This window comes from Micropterus salmoides, unplaced genomic scaffold (assembly GCF_014851395.1).
Source record: "Micropterus salmoides isolate LMB-PRFRI ecotype aquatic unplaced genomic scaffold, ASM1485139v1 Ms_hic_scaffold_14, whole genome shotgun sequence".
Classification (NCBI taxonomy): Eukaryota; Metazoa; Chordata; class Actinopteri; order Centrarchiformes; family Centrarchidae; genus Micropterus; species Micropterus salmoides.
In genome coordinates this window covers 11,697,030-11,719,767 of record NW_024040485.1, presented here as the reverse complement: position 1 = coordinate 11,719,767, position 22,738 = coordinate 11,697,030, and the positions used below count along the sequence as shown (strand labels likewise).

General features: G+C 38.8%; 2 protein-coding genes across 2 annotated transcripts; both read left to right on the top strand.

Annotated features, from left to right (window-relative positions):
• The first annotated feature begins 1,384 nt into the window (after positions 1 to 1,384).
• Positions 1,385 to 13,811, top strand: stam (signal transducing adaptor molecule (SH3 domain and ITAM motif) 1). The gene is made up of 14 exons (XM_038717671.1): positions 1,385 to 1,777; positions 3,715 to 3,799; positions 4,211 to 4,286; positions 4,617 to 4,712; positions 4,847 to 4,993; positions 5,235 to 5,325; positions 5,540 to 5,735; positions 6,135 to 6,229; positions 8,137 to 8,225; positions 8,499 to 8,586; positions 8,746 to 8,800; positions 8,971 to 9,124; positions 9,749 to 9,870; positions 10,738 to 13,811. The coding sequence occupies exons 1-14, from the start codon at positions 1,738 to 1,740 to the stop codon at positions 10,955 to 10,957; spliced, it is 1,554 nt and encodes a 517-aa protein (XP_038573599.1). The 5' UTR covers positions 1,385 to 1,737; the 3' UTR covers positions 10,958 to 13,811.
• A 128-nt stretch (positions 13,812 to 13,939) lies between these two features.
• si:dkey-32m20.1 (transmembrane protein 236) lies at positions 13,940 to 19,932 on the top strand. Its single transcript, XM_038717672.1, has 4 exons — positions 13,940 to 15,427; positions 16,516 to 16,588; positions 17,402 to 17,525; positions 18,879 to 19,932. Exons 1-4 carry the CDS (start codon positions 15,174 to 15,176, stop codon positions 19,517 to 19,519), a joined length of 1,092 nt encoding a protein of 363 aa, XP_038573600.1. The 5' UTR covers positions 13,940 to 15,173; the 3' UTR covers positions 19,520 to 19,932.
• Positions 19,933 to 22,738: the final 2,806 nt, after the last annotated feature.

The following is a 22,738-nucleotide window of genomic DNA, read 5'->3' as shown; positions in this document are numbered from 1 at the left end:
TTTATTAATTTTTAACAAAACCAATGTGCAACAATCAAACAGTTCAAACAAAGGTAACTACACAACAATTTTAAAAATGGCAGTACATATTCCATATATTTTAGACAATTCATTTTTACTTCCTAAACCTTGTGATAAGATCATTCAAACAGAAAAACACTGACAATTGGGGAAATGCAACAATCTTTTGGGCTTGGAAGATTACATTCAAAGTGGACAACAGGGACTTAGCTACTTAACTATATTGCTGTGACCTAAATCACCTACGTATGTCTGTAGATATCTTCAAAATGTCAGTGAAAAATCACACATAAACAATATCAAGTCTAGTAATAAGTAGTATTCTTTCTCATAAAAGGCACGCTATTACTAATATATATTTATAGGGGATATATTTTGTGAAGAGAAATTTTTATTTATTAATTTAGTGTATCTTTTTATTTGTAGAATAGTCAATGATGCAATCATGTAAAGCTTGAATTCCTTTAATATAAGAAGTTAAGATCAGAAAAGAATTTCCATTTATGTCAATGGTATGTGGTTAATATAATTAAGGGAAATTAAGGTACAATTGTTTATCTTAAGATATCTTGAAATGATTGAGTCCAAACTGTACATTATAGTAATACAGAGAGAAATATATAATCATTTACCTACCCCTACCTTTACCAGTTGCAGCATTAGTGATGCTTACACATTGATGTATTAATAATTATTATCCAGTGATATTATTATTCTGAAATGGGCCAGTGTTTTTACGTTTGGCACTTTAAATATATTTTGCATACTTAGTACTTTTACTTTTGGTTACTTTACGTATAGCCTACTTTTACTTAAGATTTTTAATGCAAGACTTTTAGGCTACTTGTATCAGAGTAATTTTACACTGTTGCTCCTTTTGCTTTTACTTAATCAGAATATCAAAATATTCTTTCACCACTGATCATTTAAAATGATCCACATCTTACAAGATAGCAATTCTTTGTTAACTGCTTAGAAAAAGATTTAACTGGCATGAAGAGTACATCACAGTTGCACAACATTTTTCACAGTTTTTTTGTTTGTTTTTTTGCATTGCCAACAGACGAATAGAGTTCACATGGGATATAAAAAGGTATATAACAGTATACTATTATAAAAGACACACAATAAAACATTGCCAGGGGTAGCCTGTATTAATTAAAGAAGGAGGACCATATCTTTACAGTTCTTTTTGTTGTTGGATTCAGAAACCAAACTGACACAATGCACAACCTCATGGACAAAAAAAGGACAAAGTAATTTTGCTGAATTTGCATTTATGGATGTAGAATTTTGCCATGGAAATCACTCGCGGCAGTTCCTGTTTTGTGGTCAACGCGATGAGATGACGTCACGTGATCGCCATCACCTGACGATGACATGTTATTTTTTTACTGCAGTGGTATTTTTTTTAGCTCGTGATTCATTTTCTCCTGTGTAAAGTCGAGACAGACGCATTAACAGCTGAATGACTGGCTGTTAAATTACAGTCGAGGACAACAGTTTGTTTTAACACTGGGCTGACGGCTTCAATTACCCAGAATGCCTCGCTTGTTGCCGTCTGGCGAAGGAGTGACTGTGTAGAATAGAAATATTCAGCTACATTTGACATTCATTAAGTTGTTGTTACTATGCATTTTTGCTGCATGAAATAAGACGCCAAGGGAAAGAAAATAACTGGGGAAGGCGAAATCTGTTGTTGTCAATACGTCAGCAATGCCTCTCTTCACGACCAACCCATTTGACCAAGATGTTGGTGAGTGATCAGAACTGGGGGCTATTTCTAGCAGGCTAGCTGAAGTAGCTTTTATCAGTCAGCTTTGTTTGTGTTCTCAAGCTGTGTGCACCTCAAATATTACCCTGCAGAGGCGATGTCTTGGTGTATATATTGTAGGCTGTATAATGTGACAAACTGTAGGCCATGTTAATGTTTTTTTAAATGTATGTTTTGCCTGTGTGTTTTTTTTTATGATTCCCTTAGTTAGCCAGAGAGCTAACTAGCTTGCAACCTTATAATGTGGAGATTTAGTTAGCTGTAGCAGCAACTAACATTTTGGTGATAGCATCCAGAAAGCTGGGGAATAAACAGTTCACATAGCTTGCAATATTGAATTTAGTTAATTAAGTGACATTATACATAAAGTTGATATTTTGGTCAGATGTACAGTATGTAGGCGTGGGAAACAGATGTTGTCATCAGATCATTTTAGTAAGCTAGCTAGCCATCTGCCTCATCATTGCCTCACTGTATCCCATTGTGTGTTAACCAGTATGATGAGACATCTCACAGTTGCTGCAAGTGAAAAAGGATACGATGGCGTGTGAAACCATAAAGTCACTCTGTTTCCCTTTTCACTCTTTGTTCTGTGTCGAGTGGTTAACCACTTCATTAACATCTACAGTGTGCAGGAGGTGGCCAAAGTACACAAACACTTCATTATACAGCACCACTACCATGCACAACCAGCAATAAATGCTACTTTGGTAAAGTTTATGATGGGTAGCACCATCCAGTAGTCATTTTCAGGCTGTTTATTCTGATCTTCTTGTACAAATGCAGTTTGATGTCTCTTTGGGAGTGTTATAAATAAATAAGATCCTCTATTTTGGTATTTGTAATCTGATACTGCAATGTCTATATGAATATTAGTACATAGTACATTTTCTGTAAAACAATTGAAAATCTGTTAATGAATAAATAGCCTGCAAGTCTGGTTTTTGGCTAATTCATCAAATTAAATACCTTTTTGTTAAAAATCACTTTTTTGTACAAAACTAATAATAATAATCCGATATGATCATAAAGAATTCCTGCTTATTGATTTGCCGCATGGTTCATAACAATACACCAAGACATATTGAACAAGTCATTATCAAAATATGAAAGAGATGTTACTAGTACAACAAATACTTACAATATATAATAATAAATAATAATAATAGGCTAATTATGTCAGGTATAATATTTATTCTTGATGACATGTTGGCACCTTTTGATATATTGAACTTTTTTATGTATGGAGCATGTAAACATAAGCTGCTTTTAAGACGGGCCTTTACTAGCCATTTGCATGGGACAACTGTTTTTTGCATGTTTGCAATTATGGCCCACTTACTTTACTGGTTCACTTTGTATTTATGCAAACAAGTCATGGAATGATCTGTGATAAGGCCGTCTGATAAAAGAGTTTCTTTTTCAAAATGCCTGCGTTATTGCGCTGATATGGGCTCCAGACAAACACCAACATGAATCTGATGGTGCTCCATGATGTAAGATATCCAGGTAGAAATGTGGGAAGGTTTGTAGTCTTTTTACCCGCCGACTGTATGACCAATAATTGAACAACATTTCCATCAGGTGGCTTTTGTTTACAATTTCTGGACCTTTTGAGTTTTTGCTTTTGTGAATGCAGATTGAAACGGTGTATCATCCTGGCATTGGTTCAATTCAGGGGCCGGCCTTTAGGTGTGACTTTCACTACTTTTGATTAGTGATTGGCTTTATGTAAACATAATGTAACTTACAAGACAAGAAAAAATCAAGTGCACAGAGGCTTGAAACTATATTCACTGCACGAACTGCTGGTCTGTCAAACTCTGTCAATTCACCTCTCTGTCACTGAAAAGAACAGGTCATGAAAAAAGATCTTGAACTTTTCTCCTTACGTTTGTTGTTGTGCTTCTTTCCTGCAGAGAAAGCAACCAGTGAGATGAACACAGCTGAGGACTGGGGCCTCATTCTGGACATATGTGATAAGATAGGGCAGTCACGCACTGGGTTAGTTAACTGTCTTCATACTTACATTTACATTTATTCATTTGGCTGACGCTTTTATCCAAAGCGACTTACAATTGCTGGGGTCGCACGCCTCTGGACACATTGGTGTGTGGATTCGAACACAGGTCTCTCACACCAAAGGCATGTATCTTATCCACTGCTCCATCACCACCCCCATACTAAACCTGACACACACAAGTTCCCTTTAAGGTTTTCCAATTGTAAACATGCATATCCCAGGGTGGGAGGTTGAACCCAGGGTGTGCAAAAGTGTACAAAATGTTAATATGTTAATGTTCATAAAAATGTCTATGGTGACATATTTTACTTAACATAGCTGGATTGTTCTTTCGTCCTTGCCAAGCAGTTAATCAACTGCACAAACTTTTGATTTCTCTCATCCTGTTGCAGGCCTAAAGAATGTCTCCGCTCTATAATGAGAAGAGTGAACCACAAGGATCCCCATGTGGCAATGCAGGCACTGACCGTAAGCAGGCTGTGAACAAACAACCATGATTGGTATAAGCGTGATGGTTCGGTTCATGTAGTCTTTTTGTCATCTACCCTTTATGAACTTTTCACTGGGGTGTGTACTAGTGGAGTAGTAGTAGTATTATTCTATAATAAGCTCTATCCTAATATGTGTCAAGTCAGTTTTGTTTATATTGCCCAATAACAGGTGGCTTTACAATCTGTACAACATACGACATGCTCTATCCTTAGACCCTCCATTCAGATGCGGAAAAACTCCCTAAAAAACTTTTAACAGGTATTAAAGAGTAAGTCTGATTAATTGTTTGTACCACTGTCCTTACAGCTCCTTGGCGCTTGTGTTTCAAACTGTGGGAAGATATTCCACTTGGAGGTGTGCTCCAGAGAGTTTGCCAGTGAAGTCAGTAACGTCTTAAACAAGGTATGTGATGTAATCTTTTACTTTCAGCGTGTTGTCCACACAAAGCCCGCTCATTATTTCTGATTACTCAATATGAGCTCACGCTACATCCAGCTCCCTTGTCCCGTGATGTGTCTTCTTATGATTGTCCCCAGGGCCACCCCAAAGTGTGTGAGAAGCTGAAAGCCCTGATGGTGGAGTGGGCAGAGGACTTCCGTAACGACCCCCAGCTCAGTTTGATCTCAGCCATGATCAAGAATCTACGTGAGCAGGGTGTCACTTTCCCAGCTGTAGGGTCCCAGGTAGGTGTGTAGGGTTGAATAGGCTGTTTTTTGTGTGTTGTTTTCAGTACAAAAGTTCTTTTGTCACATGTCTCATGTTTCATGCCTGTGTCTATGTTGTTATTATCTAATAAAGCCAAAGAATGTTGTATTTAATTGCGGACATTTGAGGTTGTTTTGCTTAAACACCGAGACCCAGACGCATCCTTTTGTTCTTCTAGTTGTTGGTGCACCTGAACATGTGATTATAATTTGATTACAGGCTGCAGAGCAAGCAAAAGCAAGCCCTGCTTTAGTGGCAAAGGATCCCTCCACCTCAACAAACAAAAAAGAAGAAGAAGACCTGGCCAAAGGTAAGGAGGCTATTTTCAATCCACAGGCGTCAGTGGAAGAAATGTATTTGAAGAGGCATTATCCTTAAAAAGATTCACACTAACACCTTTTTAATTCTTTATTTGCATTGCATAAATCACTGTTTACATAGGATTAAAGCATTGCAGATGTGCAGCAGTATTTAAGGACTGTCAATGGCAAACACATAATTCCACACACCTCTTTTGTGTGCAGCTATTGAGCTGTCGTTGAAGGAGCAACGCCAGCAGCCACAGGGCTCCCTGTCGAGCCTTTACCCGAGCACCTCCAGCCTGTTGTCCTCACACAAGTCCGATGGCAGGAAAGTCCGCGCCATCTACGACTTTGAGGCCGCTGAAGACAATGAGCTCACTTTCAAGTCGGGAGAAATCATCACTATCCTGGATGATAGGTACGTTTTGCCACAAAGCAACAGCATACAAGGATTTGTCAAATGACTTGGTAGTCTTCTGACTCCGGGGACCAGTCCTTGTTTAGCATCTGCCCTTTTGAATGCCATCGAGCAGAGCACTGTATCTACCAGCTCAAAAGAAGCTTTATCACATCTCAACCAATCTGAGGAACAGCTCCTGGATTCAGTATGATGACATACTGTTTGTCTCTAAAATTACTTTTCAGGAATTAATAAAAAATATTCTGATGTTTTAAAGAAGCTTGACACTGCAAAGAAAATAATATTCTTTTCTGATCTTTAATGTGAGATCTTAATGCAGCACAGAGAAGACAACAATTTCCATCTGTATAGACGTTTCTGATCATTTGAGTATTTTCTTTTCTGTCGTTTTTTCAGTGACCCCAACTGGTGGAAAGGAGAAACATACCAGGGAGTGGGGTTGTTCCCCTCTAATTTTGTCACAGCTGACCTCACTGCTGAGCCTGAGATGAGTGAGTACACACACACACACACACACACACACACACACACACACACACACACACACACACACACACACACACACACACCCTTTAAACACTTATGTCCTCTCTAGTTCTTTGATTGCCCATTTAGTCCATTAGCAGTATTGATGCCAGGGTGGGACATATTTTATTACTTACACACAGCTGGTGCAACAAGCCAAAGAACACAGTAAAATCGAGACATTGGTTGCATAGACAGAAATCAGTGGGTTATCACATGTAATAACAAACAACACTGCCGGTACTTCTGGGAAGTCATACAGGAATCAATCTGATAGTATTTTAGACACATTTCCTCTTATTAGAGAGCGCTTTATACTAGGGCTGGACCCGAATATTCGACCGTTGGGTACACATTTGATTTTCAATTATGAGATTCGATTATTGAGGGGGTTTTTTCGCACGCCTGACCGCCGCCGACAGCAGCGGAAGTAAAACTCCAGTTCACATCAAAGGGAAAACGAAATGAAGCCCTCAGCTTTGTGGGAGCACTTTAAACTGAGTGATGACAGCAGTAGTGTGGAAGTTATTTATTTTACAATTGCTTAATTTAATTACAGATCAAAACAGTCAAATTTCAAAAATCTGTATCAAACTGTAGGCTGGAAACAAACGGCAACAAAATGAACACATTTAAATAAGCCTAATTATATTAGGCCGATTGTAGAAGAAGAGCATTTTGTCGCTATAATTAAAATTAAAAGTGAATTTTGCATAATAACGTGTTAGATTTAGTTCCGCTACCGGAAACACCGCTCATCTCGTGCGCTCTACAACTGGACTTGCTCGGATCAGACTCTCTCACTCTGGACTCTCAGCTACGGTTCCCCCTGCTCTGTACAGCAGCCACCAACCCGGTTCGGCACGCATCGTTTATTCGCTCTTAATTACTATCAAAGCGTTGAAGCTCAAAAAATGACATTCGGGCCGGGCCTAATATATACAAATTTTTCCATTTCTGATACTGATATAACAGCTTGTCTGCTGTATTGACACAGGCTATTTTTTCTTCTGTAATTGCTGACCTGTTAATAAGTTATTCAAATGCTACTTTTATGCATTGTCTCATAGTATGACACGCGCTTTTACTTCACCGTGCATTTAGCATCATTGCTGCCAGAATGGATTCTACTGTGTGTGGCCACAAAATTCTATATCATCTGCCATCTCTTTTTGCAGAGCAACATTTCTGTTGTCTATGCAGTGTTGTGCCAGATGTAGTCATGAAATAGGAAATTTGAGCTTCCTATTTCAGTGTTAAATTCTGTGTTGTTATGTTGTTAGTGTACATGTATTGAGATGTTGAAATTGTCAAAATCCCACAGAAAGGGGTTAATCATGCAGCATAATGGATTCCATGGTTTTCACAGAATCAGCTTTGCTTGGTTGCCATCTGTTTGGAGTTTGTCACGCTTCTTAATTACATCCAAATGTTTTGTTGCTTTGCCACATTTTTGTTATTATCGCTTGTTGCTTGTACGGCTTTGTCATATTCTTTTGCATGATGCTTCTGCGAGCATGTCATCCCTCAAAACGCTGCACTTGTACATGTACTATTAGCGTAAAAGACCTCCACTCAGCAAACTTGATGACTTTTACTTAAGACTGTGTTGCTTGTTGTTTAGTCTTGTTACAGCAGATTGCACAAAAAAGAACTAAACAAATCAATGTGAGATTTCAAGACGATTTGTCAGTAGTTTGTATCAGATTGTAACTCTTATTTTCCTCGGATATCCAGACCAATCTATTGTGCTAGTACCGGACCATTACTGAATGTGAAGTCAGCACATCCTGACCTTATGTTTGTGTAACTGATTGCTCCTGTTACGTTGTTTTGCTGCTGCCGAATCCGCTGTAACTTTGGAAATCTACAGTAAAGACAGAAAAGAAGACGGTACAGTTCAGTGAGGATATCCAGGTGGAGACCATCGAGCCCGAACAAGAGCCTGTCTATATCGACGAGGTGAGTCCCCTTGTGTAAACACTCAGTTTGTTCAGTCTCATTGAAATCTCAATGTTTCATCAATAAGTTAAGAGTTCTGATGAAAAAATAGGATCTGCCATTTAAAAATTGTCACCTGCTGACAAAATGAGACACAATATGAAGTCAAAAATCATAGACTAGGTTTCAATAGTAGAAAAATAAATTGTGATTAGTTTTTTTTCTGAACTGGATTGAAAAATGTACTCATTGTATGTTCCTGGAAAGTGCCATCACATTATTGAAATATTTCAGGACAAAATGGACCAGCTACTGCAGATGATCCAGAGTGCAGATCCCACGGACAACCAGTCAGACAGTGTCGAGCTACTACAGTTGGAAGGTAAACTGATGTTTGGGTTTAATTAAGTCACTGTTATTGAGACAAAAGTCATTGTCAGTATACAGAAGAATCTGGTATGATTTTTTTTATTTTTGTAAAGGTGGATTATTGTTGACTTCAGATGAAATCAATAATTGTTCAATTTATTGTATTTATCAGGTGCCTGCAATCAAATGGGACCCCTCATTGACCAGAAGTTGGAGGATATAGACAGGTACATTGTGCTGACGTGACATGTTTTGTCCATAGAAAACTATAAAATGAATTTAAGCTGAAGAAAAGTGATGCAGACGGGAGACATAAAACATGTAACACTGACCGCTTTTCCATAAATAGTTAAGCAAATCTAACTGTCTTTTTGTGTGTGTGGGTTTGTTTAATCAGGAAGCACTCAGAGCTGTCAGAGCTGAATGTGAAGGTGATGGAAGGTCTGTCTTTGTACGCCAAGTTAATGAATGAAGATCCAGTTTACGCCATGTATGCCAAGCTGCAGAGCCACCAGTACTACATGCAGCAGCCTGCCAACGCAGCACAACAGGTAAAGCCAACTTGTTATAGATGTGGCCCAGCCCATCAGGGTCAGGTCTTGAAAAACATATACTTACAAGCTTGGAAGTCAAAACCTTTCACCATACAAACTACCACAATTTACTAATTCTTAAAGGGCAAGTTCACATAAAAACACAATAAAACACATTTTTTACTTATAGTACCACTTTTCTTAGCACAAAAGGTAGACACTGTTCATAACTATATATTTGACTGATCCAGAGGTAACCATGTCTTATTTAAGAAAGGATAATACTTTTGAGCTCTTTCTTATGTATGTTTTAGGCCATTGCGTACCACTGTATTGTGTTGAACTACAGTCTGTTTCTTGAAAACTTACAAATTATACCAAAACTATCTGGATGGTATTCAGCTGCTCACCAGATAAGAAGACTGTTAATTATGTATTGGGTGTTACATTCTACATGCATAATATGCCTCTGTACTTTCAGGAGGAAATTGTCATAACTAATACATTTTTCTCGATCTTAGAAATGTAGCACCCTGCTTTAAGATAAAACCAATTTGCTTTTTAGTAGGATTTTTAAATTGCTGTGGATCTTTCCACAGACTTCATTAACACTATGTTCTCCATGCATGTTTGTGACCACAGGTCTACCCTGGTCAGCCTGCATCAGGTTCGTATGCCATGAGTGGTCCAGCCGTGCAGGGTTACACTGTTCCCATGGAGCAGCTTCCAGCTGGAACCTCCATACCTGGTCAGCCAGCTCCCAGGTGAGTTTCATATTCCACAGTGGCTGGGTATGTGGCTCCCTTAAGACATTACAAACAAAATATAAAAACATCTCCTCATTTACATACTTTGTATTCTCATCTGGAATGTATTTACCTTTTTTATTTGTCCATGACAACTTTGTTAGTATGTACTTTAAATTCTCAGGTAATAGCTTGGGCCTTTTATTTACCCCAACTGCAAATAGAACGAGGCTTTTACTTGTCAAGAGCATATGCAAGAGGCATTTCTTTCTTTATTGCCCCTGTTGTAGTCAATGTAAGTCATTTTAGCATATTTTATTATGAACCCTCCTTGTTTTCTGATCTGATCTGGGTTTTTTCTGCTGTTAATGCAAACTCAAGCTTCTTTCACATTTACCTCTAACAGAAATAGTGTTTATTCTGTACATTCACTCATTGGAATTGCTGTTACGGAATCGTCCATGACACTTCCTACAGATGTTTTAAAATGAAAAGGCTCCCAGCAGCTCAAATGGCATAGTCCCTTGTCCTGGTTGGCTTTTAAATTTGCAGGAACTGGTGAGTTTTTTTCATGCTAAATGAACAGCACTGAAAACCAGCACAGCAGCAATTTTTGCCTTTGTGAATGAAAACAATATTTGTGTTAAAAGAGGTTATAAAATTACTCGTTTGTTGTATATATGGCATTAGAGCTGTGGAAATCTAAATTAAATTACAGGTTAATTCCATGCCCCTTAGCGTTTCCAGGCCTTTATTAGCCACTAGTTAATATAAGACATACTGGCTTGAATTATACGGTGTAACGAATTCTACCTTCCATATACTATTTAATGATTCCATGTTGCTGTAGATTTGTAATGAATGTTGCTTCACTCTTTTTCATAGTGACGTTCATATGTACATGGGCCAGCCGCCAGTCTACACTGCAGCTCCAGGCAGCATGGCCCCAGCAGACGTTCAGTGTTACCAGACCCCAGCCGGCGCCCCAGGCACGACTCACGCAGGCATGACCCAGACGCCAAACTACAGCAACCCCTCTGGCCCGAGCATAGCACATTCCTCAGACCCCTCACAGACCCCCTACTCAGAGAAAGCCTTGCTATAGGGCCCCCCCAAGCTCACTGTAATCCTCACGCACACACCAGACCTGATCAAACAGTGGTGGTAGATCATTTCATTTATTAGGTTTTTATCATTTGTTTTATCGTGGAACACCAGATTGACGGGGGGGGGGTTCAAATAAAGTAGGCTAACCTTAACAATTGGCACTCTAACATATAAATAAATATACAGTTGCACTCCAGGTTTAGAGATGATCAGGAGGGTTTGATCTTGAAGAAGTTGCATTTTCACTCTTCTTCTTCTTGTCTTTACATGACTCAGCTGTGAAGACATGAAGGAGCTTTCAGTTGCACTTTTATCATTCAGGCCTGATCACTTCCAAATCTAGATCTGATAGCAATAGTGTCCATTTCTATGTACATGACGTGACATTTATCGCTTCCTTTTTATGATAGGACTATTGAAAAATTGTGGTAGAAGGAACTACATAATTTGGGACTACTTATTTAGGCTTTTGGGATTTCCTTAAAAAGATTATTTTTTAAACCCAAGTAAATATTCATTTATTAGTCATTTGTTGCTGGACGCTTTAACCTTCATACTAGATATAGTTTTGGATGTTCAGCTTGACCTACTGTGTACTGACTTAAGACTTTTTAGATTACACTTGCAATTAATTGGAAGTGAATGGAACTGTTTGTCTACTGTATTTTACTCATAATTAGTCTCAAATCCAGAATTATTCCTGGAAAGTTCCTGGGAAATTATTAAGAAATTGCAGACCTGTTAAATACAGTCTTACCAAAATTGCATTGAGAAAACAAGTGTAACTGTAGCCACTTCGACCTAACAACAAAAAAAATTATGCATTTGCTGTCTGATCAAGTGTGAAACAAACCCACACAGACATCACCCCTCAACATGTCCACTGGAGCGACAAACGCAATACTCACACACACTACAGGCAGGTGTACAGCGGTGGAAACACACACAGTTGCACCAGTTGTTTCACACATCCTCATCATGTGATCATTTACCTTCACTCACACACTAATGTGGAGAGAAATCCGCAACATGCCACAGCCTTCTCACCCACTTAAAACAACTGCTAATCATGTAACAAAAAAAACGGGCAACAGCTTACATTCACGTTCTTTTTTTTTTTTTTTTTTTTTTTATCAGAAAAAATGACTTTTGTTGTTGCTGAAAACATTGAGCTACTACATTCTGTATATGTCGCCAACATTTAGAAGTACTGAAAACTGAAGCCACTTTGTTTTTTTTCTTGGAGGGAAAAGAAACCAGAGGAATTGAAGCATGCACATGACTCTTGTATATACTGTACTGAACTAGTAGTGAAGCCACATGATGACCTCATGAGTGGGCCGTATGTTAGCACAGCCCCTGGTGTTTCTCTCAGCCTTAAAGGTGAACTCTGCAGTCAAGATGTCCCTGCTGAATTAAGGGTGTAAAAGCCAAAGAGAACAAAGTTGCGGGGTGGGGGGAGGGCACTCACATGATTTTTGAAAACAAGATTTTTGTTCTTTTTTTTCTTTTCTTAACATGATCGACTCCTAACTTAATGCTGCAGAGTTTTCCTTTTTCAAAATGAGCAGCTCTTGATCCTTGTTAGTGGATTTAGGATTTGCTCTGTCCATTCTGGGGCTGTACTAACAGACTCGTACGACAGACTTGGCTACTAAGGGGCAAACGCTCTAAACAGCCCCAGTGTCTTTAAAGCATCTCTTTAGTCAGTGTGGAAAAATGAATACTATGTTTTTGTAGTGCATTTTAATTTATGTTTTGATTATTGTTATGCTATTTTAAATGGAGAAGTAGTGCGGGATGTATGTATTCAGAGAAAAGCGGAATATGTGAAATTCTGCCTAGCTGTATATTTAAATCGCTCACATGAAAACATGGACATTTCTCTGTGTTTGATACATGCTTATCGTACTGTAGGGTCAAATGGTAATGTGAAAAACTGATCGAACCTCCCCGTGCATTTAAAACCTCTCAGAGCTGTATAACACTAAAAACAATTTCTACCTGAAGCTGAACTGAAATAAAGTTTCTGATTCTGGAAAGTACAGTTAGGAGCTAACAGTTACAGTGACATTTTGAGGCATTTAAGATTAAATGTTGTACAAACTCTACTTCTCATACTTTCCGTACTACTACTTACTACATGTTAAAAATCTGTAGGAAAGGGTTAACAAATACTGATTGGATTGCAAACAGCTGATGAAACAGGAAAATAATGTATCTGTTGTATAATATTGAATGATGCTACATGAAGGAATTATGAAGATATTTTAATAGGTTAAACCACATTTTCCAGTTGCAGGGCAAGTTGTTGTTTTGCTCTGACTGTAAATTTCTGTCATTTCAATTTTTCTTGAGATACTCTGTTTCAGATGTACTTGTCCTTGCCATCCCTGTGATGGAATATAAACAACCCACAACTTAAACTTGGTACCTGGGACTTTGCATTGAAGAAGCCAGAACCTGATTTTAGCATTAATATAGTTGATTCATTTTGCTGCCTTCAACTAATAATGCTAGAGTGAAATAGTGTTAATCTGTTGAATCAAAGAGGGCTGATAATATAAAAAATAAAAAGTAGCAGCTATTCTGGGACAACAGGACCAGGAGCCAGTTAATCATCACACACACCATCCAAACGTAACATCTTGTTGCACCACAGTGTTGGACTGCAGCCCCAATGTAACTTTTATTGCACAGTGTTGAGATGCTGCCTGTTTTTAAGTTTTAAAGACATTTATTATTGTTATTGTAAAGTTTCTGTCTAAACTTGTACCCTGCTGTTTGTATGTATTATTTTAACCATACTTATTAATTGGTATTCACAATAAAACCAGGCCAAATGTACAGAATAATACGAATGTTGTTTCTTGTTTTTAGAGCACATTGTAGACCAGTGAAATACATTGCGACGTTCAATATAACTGAATAAAAACAGTTTTCTGATGACTGGTATTTTCAGGATATTTTAAAGACCCTGAAAATGATTTTTCTCAATCAGCTTTCACTATGAGCGAATGGACCCAACATAAAAACAATAATTTCTTTTTTATTTCTCATGAGATTTCTGCTGCTGTTTTTGTCTGCTTTTTTCACTGGTTTGAAGTAGGCGTGGCCCAGAATTTTGCAACATTTCAAGAAGTTTTTGAGTCTTGCACTCAGTTGCCAGTTTATTAGGTACAACAAGCTAAAAATAATGCAGTCCTAATAAAACAGTTCTGCAATAAATCCCACCCTCATGAAGGTTGTAATGTTTAGGTTTTGTGTGAAAATGTGTTAGCGAGGTGTTGATTCTATGATCTATGTGCTCTATGATCATTTTGGAGGTTGCAGTTTGTGGTGCTTGGCATTTAACTATATTGTGTTATATGGGTGTTTCTATTATTTTGTCCTCCCCATTATATATAATGCAATACAGTTCAAAACCACCACAAACTACATCCTCCAAACATGATCATGAGGTTCAAATCAACATCTCAAAATCTCATCACCTATTACAAGGACTGTTACATCAGACATCATTAGTTTTAGCTACATGTACCTAATAAACTGACAACTGTGTAGGTGATTTTCCCGCCGAACTAACTCTAATTGTTGTCTATGTCATTAAATAAATAAATTTTATAGAGAAATATTTGAATCAGATTTGAAACAATGTTTTTAAAAGTTGTCCTCTGCCTTGCCACTAGATGGAGATGAGTGGATTTCCTAATAGGACTAGATGGAAGAAATTGTGTGCCCAACAGAAAAAGACAACAGTTTTGCTTAGCAGCCATAGAGCCTGTCACTGTAAATTTCAAAGTGGTAGGGAATTATGAAGAATAGTTCAATTCCCCGTGACATTTTTAAACAGAAATTTCCGTGTTTCTGTGATGTCATTTTGAATATTTCCAAGTTTGTCTTTATTATTGGGTTTAACAAACATAGGTCTCAGCGTTATCAAGTACATTTTTCAGAGCTTGTGTTTCTGTTCAGTGGACGGCTCAGTGCAATTTTCTCCTTGAAATTATGGGATGAGGGTGCTCTTCTTTTTGAGCCCATAAAAAAGCGAGCATGACCACCTTATTACCTCAGCAATAAAAGAGTACACCCTCCAGTGCCGTATAAGCAATGTCAGCGTGCAGAGTCCAACAGCTCGACTGGCTCGTTTTGTGGGAGATGATTATCAAAGTTTTCCTGTCCAAGTTCAGACCAGCAGCTGGTGATCAGGGACCATGCCCTCGGGGAAGACACTCAAGCTCATCCTGTATGAGGTGCTGCAGTTTGCAGCTCTTGTCGTACCCATCTTTGTGATTATGGAGAGGTTTGCTGGCCTTACACGTGATGTGAAAGGACAAGATCTAATGGCCTACTGGCTAGTGGTGGCTGTCTCTATCGCTTATGTGACCTCTGTGACCCTACTTGTGTGGGTTCCTCTGAAATATCTGATCCTGAAACGACGCAGGTTCATCTCAGAGACCACACAGTGGTGAGTACAGCTCTTGGGAGGTAGTTTAGTCAATGTCTCAGAGATTAAGTGTCTACATGTACCGGACAAAGCATCTTACCCTAAAAACAAATGAGAGAGATGACACGGAAAAGTGAACAAAGCCAAAATGACTAGAACACAAACCCTTTGGGGCAAATTTGGAATATGTAAATATAATTAAAATTGACTAGACAAGGAGCAGAACACTTGAATAACAATGCAGGAATGGAATGAAAAACTGAGTGATTAAAAGGAGCAATACTACAATGTCTTGTTATTAAATTAAGTCAGTGTTCAGACGTATTTTAAAAACAAAATACTTAAAGTATCAAAAGTAAACGTGCCCATGATGCAAAATGAGCCCTGGATAAACATTGTAGCTTGATGATTTGGAGCTCATTTGAATTACTTTGTACTGTTTTGTTGTTTTACCTTAGCAAAACATCATCATACCTTATGCATAATCTTAAAGTGAGACTGTGACTTTGTAACTTGAAAGAAGAATTAACAAAACGATCAAACAAATGAAAAGTTGAATTCATTAGCAATAAAAAATCCAGTCTTGCCTGTTCCAAACACCCAGGGGTTTTGCCTTACTTGGTCTGGTATGACCACCATCTTACGGGGGCTAATGTTAGCCGACAAACTTTAGCTTGAAATCACTTTGACTGACGTTGCTACGGACTTTGTGACTCTTGTTTACTTGTGCTAATGTTGCACTGGTGTTTTTCTTTCTCCCCTAATCACATAAAGCATATAAAAAGTGGCCTTTGTTCAACAAGTTCCATGATCTCATTTTACTTAATATAGATATCATACAAATGTAATGTGTAAAAAGTGCAATAGTAGCTTCTGAAATTTAGTGACGTGCAAGTATTAAGTAGCATAAAATGGAAATACTCAAGTATCTAACAATTGTACTTAAGTACGGTACATAAGTAAATACATTTAGCTCCTTTCCTTCACTGGAACTATGTAAGCCTGACAATAACGTAATAAAATGCAGTATATACACTGAGAATAGGATCAACACTTGTTTCGATTGTGCCTTTCAAATGTGAACTACGACATCCTATTTTGTTTTTCAGGAGACCAACAGCGCTGGCGTTTATCATCCTGTGCACGTTACCGTGCTTTGCTATTTTAATAACCAGCTCCAAGGTAAAGTCATCAAGACTGATCGTTTTTGTCCCCTGTTGATGTTGTCTTCTGTCATGCTCCGACGAGGTCCTTGGACATTTGTTATAAACAGTCCATTTGTGGCACAACGCTCATTTTATCACCCCCTTGTGTAGGAGAATGTGTTTAGAGCACCATAATTATTCACTTAGTGACGGCTGACACGGCGCATTGCACCACAGACAAAGAAAAAGATTGCTTGTCACCAGTTCTACTCAGTCTCTCGAGATTTTTCCTTCTTGAAGTTGCATCCAAACATTCTTTTCGCCATGCACTGAGAAGGACTTTGGCACTATCACAAAAAGAAAAGGGCAGTAAGAATGTGTCCACCGTCACAAGACTATACTCTCTGTCCGGGGTATTCAGTAACCCACAGTGGACATAACAGGTTTGCCATTAAACGAAACTTTAATAACATCCACCACAAAAGACTGGAATTTGAGCACATATTCCTCATGTGTCTAGCTGTTTTATTTCTAGACAAGCAAGGACAAAAATAAGAGCGATGTTCCACAAAGACTTGTCAGACATATTCATACATTTAATATTTCTTAATCTTCTGTTAAGGGCATTCGGAAGCATCTTAATGTCCTTAATGACTGGGTAATAAAATCGAATGGCTTCATAAAACCTGAAAGGCAGGAGCTCCTCTTTCCCAGTTCAGCCAAATGCCATAATAACAAGTTTCAATTTAGTTTCTCCTTGCTTCATCTCTCATGATTTCTGAGTGGCACACATCACTTCTTTTTACTTTTAAATCCACATTTATGCTTGCTGTTATCATTTGTACTGTAGGTGCAGGTGGACCGAGGACACAGTCTCGACCATTTCGCAGAATTGCCCGTTTCCTTGGTGCTTGTCTCTCTCATCTGTGTGGATATGATAGAGAGGATTCGCCCCTGCAGGCTCACTGGACAACGTAAGTCTCAAAGCTGTTGGCATCATAAAAAAAGTGTATGTGTCCTGCATTTTAAGTGTTTACGTTTATATATTGATTGCTCTGTGGGATCAAATCAGAAGATATGCTTTTTTCATGGTAGATATGTTGATAAAATAAAATAAAAGATAAAATTAATGATGGTTGAATTCCATTTAGCTGCTTCAGTTTCAGGGTTGTGGAATTGTGCATGCTGGGCAACTGTCACATTGTCATGACTCACTGAGGCACTTGAATATAACATAGTCATTTATTTTATTAGTACACTTTTGTTTGTTTATGTCACCACATCAATCATTCTCATGCAACTTTAGGTCGGCTCACCATCCACGACTCCCCTGAAGCGGCTCTGCGCTACCCAGTTTGAGCTTTCAATGTTGTTGAATGTTGTAACACTTGTGCATTTCCTACGATGTCTGTTGTGAAAAAGTTGTGACCCATTACAGGTGGACAGCTCATGGACACCTGGACTGACATCTCCGTTGTAATGTAGATGGTATTTAGTTGACTATTCAGCATTTGGTCAGCTTCTTATTATTCATTAGTCAGTATGTCTGCATTACCGATGCAGTGCATGCCCTTAGATCCTCAGAGGTCCCCAGAATGTCTTTGTGGCAATTACTTTATGGAAATGTGATTAATTACAGATTTGTAATATGCCTCACTGAAAAAATAAGCCCCTTAAGCATGTTATATTTCAACACGCTGACACCTCTTTAATGAGACATATATATATATTTGATTTTCAGTTTATCCACAACCTGCAACTTTTACTGTTTCATGCGTATTTTTTGGTCAGGGTGGCCACAAAGTTAAAAAGAAACAGCTAAATGAACGACTTGATTTTTGTTCTTCGGTTGTTTTTTAAGCGATCTGCTGGGAAATACATGCTTTAGTTGTTCGAGAAGTGAATTATTTGGGCTCTATATGTTGAACAGCAATACTACAGGAGCTCTCTACAGTCATGAAAAACACAGCTTTACACTCAGTCTGTTCCCAGTTTATTAGAGACAGCTAGCTAAAACTAATGCCGTTTAATATAGCAGTCCTGCCAATATTCCTCCCTCCATGAAGGTTATAATGTTCATGTTTTTGTTGAAATGTACCGTTGAATTACTGTATATTGTGTTATACGGACAGGTGGTCCTGTTATTTTGTCCACTCCATGTATATCAAGGAGACTTATTCAGACACCTAAAACAGAAACACCTCTCTGTATGATGTATGGTGTTGATAAGAACTATTTAGAAAAAGGCAAGACCCATGATCTTGACATTGGTGAAACAGTCTGTATGTGTAACAGCTGGTGGTTGTGTGTGCTCTTGTCATTTGCAGCAAACAGCCTGGATGATTACCTCGATATGCCAGGCCCCATCCTCACCCACCTAGAACAGGTGACCACCGTAACAGGCCGGCCGCACACTGATGAAGGGCAAAACGATATGACCCAAGGCCGTCCAGAGGCCAGGAATGGCAGCACCTCAGGCAGATGGCGGGACCTCGCTGGCTCGCCCACCTGCTCTACGTTCAGCTCACACGCACCCAGCCCTGCCTACCCGTACTCCTCATACTCACGCCCCCGATCCTACTCTGGTAATCTGGGCTTCCTGTGGAGGAGAGACAGAAGGTCAGAGGTGTTTGTGGATAGTTTCCTGTTCTGGCTAGACACTGTGGAAATGGTGAGAGTGGCAGGCGAGCCATCAGTCTTCGACTCAGCCTGGGTGTTCCCCGTCTACATCCTCGCCTTCATGTCTTCTCTCCGTGTGGTCATCACTCCTAACAACCCTTTATTGTCTTTTGCTGGAGTTGCTCTGCAGGACCTTCCTTTTTTTATCCTTAGAGTCGCTCTGATTGTTGAGTTTGGTTATGTAACTCCTGTGTTGTACCCACTGAAGAATGTGCTGGTGAGCCTGACTTTTGTCTACTTTACATTCCTGACCAAGCTGAGGATTTTCAAAAGGCAGAGCATGTTTTGAGGAGGAGTGGCACATTCTGTTGTTAATGAGCGATCTGCTTTGATTGTGGATGGTTGAACAGTTGGTATTTATGTGTGGGGAACAGCACCAGCGAAACATGGTGCTGGCACTGATGATGAAGAACGACATGATTAGAATCGTAATGGCTGAAAATGTATAGTAAAGGCCATTCATCCAAATCAAAGTGTAAAAATTATTCTGGATTCTGTTGGAGTGCACAGTAAGCCACCTGTTCTCATTTCTCTGTGACATATTTGAATCCAAATGTATTTATTGATACTTAATGTTTACCTGCGACATTTCTTTCTCATTTTTTATCTGTACAATATTTGTTAAACTGCAAAGAGTAATGAAAAAACATTTGTTGTAAACAAAAGATTATAAACCAAACAACCTTTACTAAATTAAATCAACATTCCTTCTTTTAACACCGGTTCAAAATTTTCATAATATTTTCATACTAACAATGGATCAAATGTGTAATGTGAAAAGAGTGCCATGAAGTATTATCACCGGACTGTGCAGCAGGGCAGTACTAGGGTCAGTGGAGATCCGGGCCGTAGAATCTTTGAATGAGTCTACAAGCTGCAATCAATGAATATTGCAATACAAGTAAGTCATAAAAATTAACAATGAACTATTATTGTTATACTTCAAACACACAGTTAAACAGCTATTTAACTTCATTGATTTAAGGTGGCATACCTTATGGAGAAAAACATTTAATAAGAAAAATCAACATAATTAAAAACGCCACCAAGGTCCTCATTAGAATAAGTTATGTAAAGAACTGAGCACTCTAATGACACACATAACAAAATGCCCTGTACAGCTTTAAACAAATGTTCCAGCTTTGCTGTGTTTAAATGAACAACTAGGGTGCACTGGGTAACATTATATATTAAGGAATGGCATGTGCAGACCACAAGGTTTTTTGCCACAATTTGTCTGCCTCACACATATTTCTTTGGTCTTAGACAAAAACCATCAAGTCAGCACAGAATCCACACTTGGGCCTTGAGGATGGGGACACTCTCATTCTGGAAGAGACCACTCACTTTGGGATAGACATATGTCTTCATAGGAAAAAGATGATCACTCCTATCAGAATAACTTTGTATTGATTTGCAGTGACCCCTCCACAAACCATGCCATGAAAATACAACCTGTATGGAAGCGTTTCCTGTCATTTTGGTTCTCCACTCATTTATTCAGAGTTACCCATGTGCATATGGTAATGGCATTTTCCAAACCTGAGCTCTCGTGTTCTTGTCATAATTTCGCCAACCTGAAGAGTCAAACCAGTGTACTCATCTCTACCACCAATCTGTGTAGACTTTGCAGAGGACAGTTGCAGTTTTCTTCTTCAGCAAATGCTTGCCTCTGTTGCAGTGTGACCTAGAGTGTCTTTGTTTAGTGCCACGTACTTGCTCTGTTCATGACTGTTGACAATTAGCATCTCACTCCCGTCTTTTGCCTGTAGTGTTGGCACCATGGTGGTTTATGTGTTTTCATGGACATATAACTCACCGAATTGTAGGTGTGGTGTGGTGTGTGGTGTGTGTGTGTGAGTGTGTGTGTGTGTGTGTGTATGCATACTTGTATACTTGTACTTCCTGCATAGAGTGGACGGGAACAATATTTTAACCACAAGAGTGAGGACATTTCTGGGAAGTGACATTTTAGCCGGTCCTTACTACTTCAAAGGGCTGTTTGAAGGTTAAGACTTGGTTTTAAGGGTTAGGGTTAAGGGTATTAGGTTTAGGTGAGGCGTAGGGTAAGTGTTAGGGTCAGCATTGTAGTTGTGATGGTTAAGGTTATGGTATGAGAATGGTATCCATGGTATGACAATGCATTATATCAGTAAGGTTCCTTACAAAGATAGAAGTGCAAGGGTGTGTGTGTGTGTGTGTGTGTGTGTGTGTGTGTGTCAATACAGAATGCCACAGTGACACCACAGAGAAACGCTGGTGTATAATCGCTAGTCCTCCACAAGCACTGTGGACAGTCTGACAGAATTATGCCCCATGGAGCACTTGGTCTTTGTCCCTCTGATGGATGAGCCAGGCCTGCAGGACAAACTGTTTGAGGGGATTGCCAAATCGGTGGCTCCAAAAAACAAGGAAGAAAATGAAGGAATTAAAATAACAGCAAACATCCTGCTGCATCCGTGGTGATAAATTGGGTGAACCTCAAGCTGAAATTTATATCCACTTGATATGCATTGCCACACTGGGGGGGTGAATTGTTAAAGGCGTTATTAATGATATACACAGCCAGTGACAGGACACCAGACAAGCAGCTGTAATTCACAGGGAGGGACCAGAGCTGCCCTGCTTTCATTTACTGGTATGAAAACTAAAATTAACTTCCCTTAATTTCCCCATAGCAATGATCATCCTCCTCCTTAATGATTCATACTATAATCTGCAAGAAGGCATTAGTGCAGCTTCAGTTATTGTGGCCATTTTACAGTACGCCATGTTAGCAGGCTGAATGAATGCTCCGAATGATCAAAGGAAAAAGCAACAGCCTGCATCTATTCCTCTTTATCTGAGTCTGTAAGAGCCACGTTCAGCTTTAAAGAGTTTTCTGAGGCACAAGCTTTCATTTCTCTTTTTTTTTGTCATCAAATGAACATTTCATGCATGCTTAGGGAAGCTTTGCATGAATTAATCTAATTTTAGACTCTTTTCTCTCTTTTTCAACTGTATCTACAGTTTGTGTCTCTTGTACTTAGTGGTCCTGTTAGTTAGGTGTTTAAGGCATATCCTGTGTATTGCATTTTATTATTGTTGTTGCCACAGTAGCTGTGTGTTTCACATCATAGCAATTTTGGTCTGTCAGTTGGTCAATTTATCTGAGTATGGTTTATTGCTTTGGTCCAGACTGAAATATCAATTGGATGGATTGCTGTGAAATTCTGTACAGACATTCATGGTCAAAATAGGACGAACCTTAATGAACTTGGTGACACTGAATCTTGCCCCACCTGCAGGTCCCCAGAGGATTTCCTAAGACTTCTCTTCTACCAGCAGGTATAATGTGCCAAAACTATTGGTCAGATTTCTGTGATATTTGGTACAGAATCCTACTGTCCCCTCAGGATGAATTGTAATAATGTTGCTAATTGACTATGATGGTGTAAACATGGCTTGCTAAACATTAACATGTTAACATTGTCATTGTGAGGATGTGAGCGTGCTGATGTTAGCATTT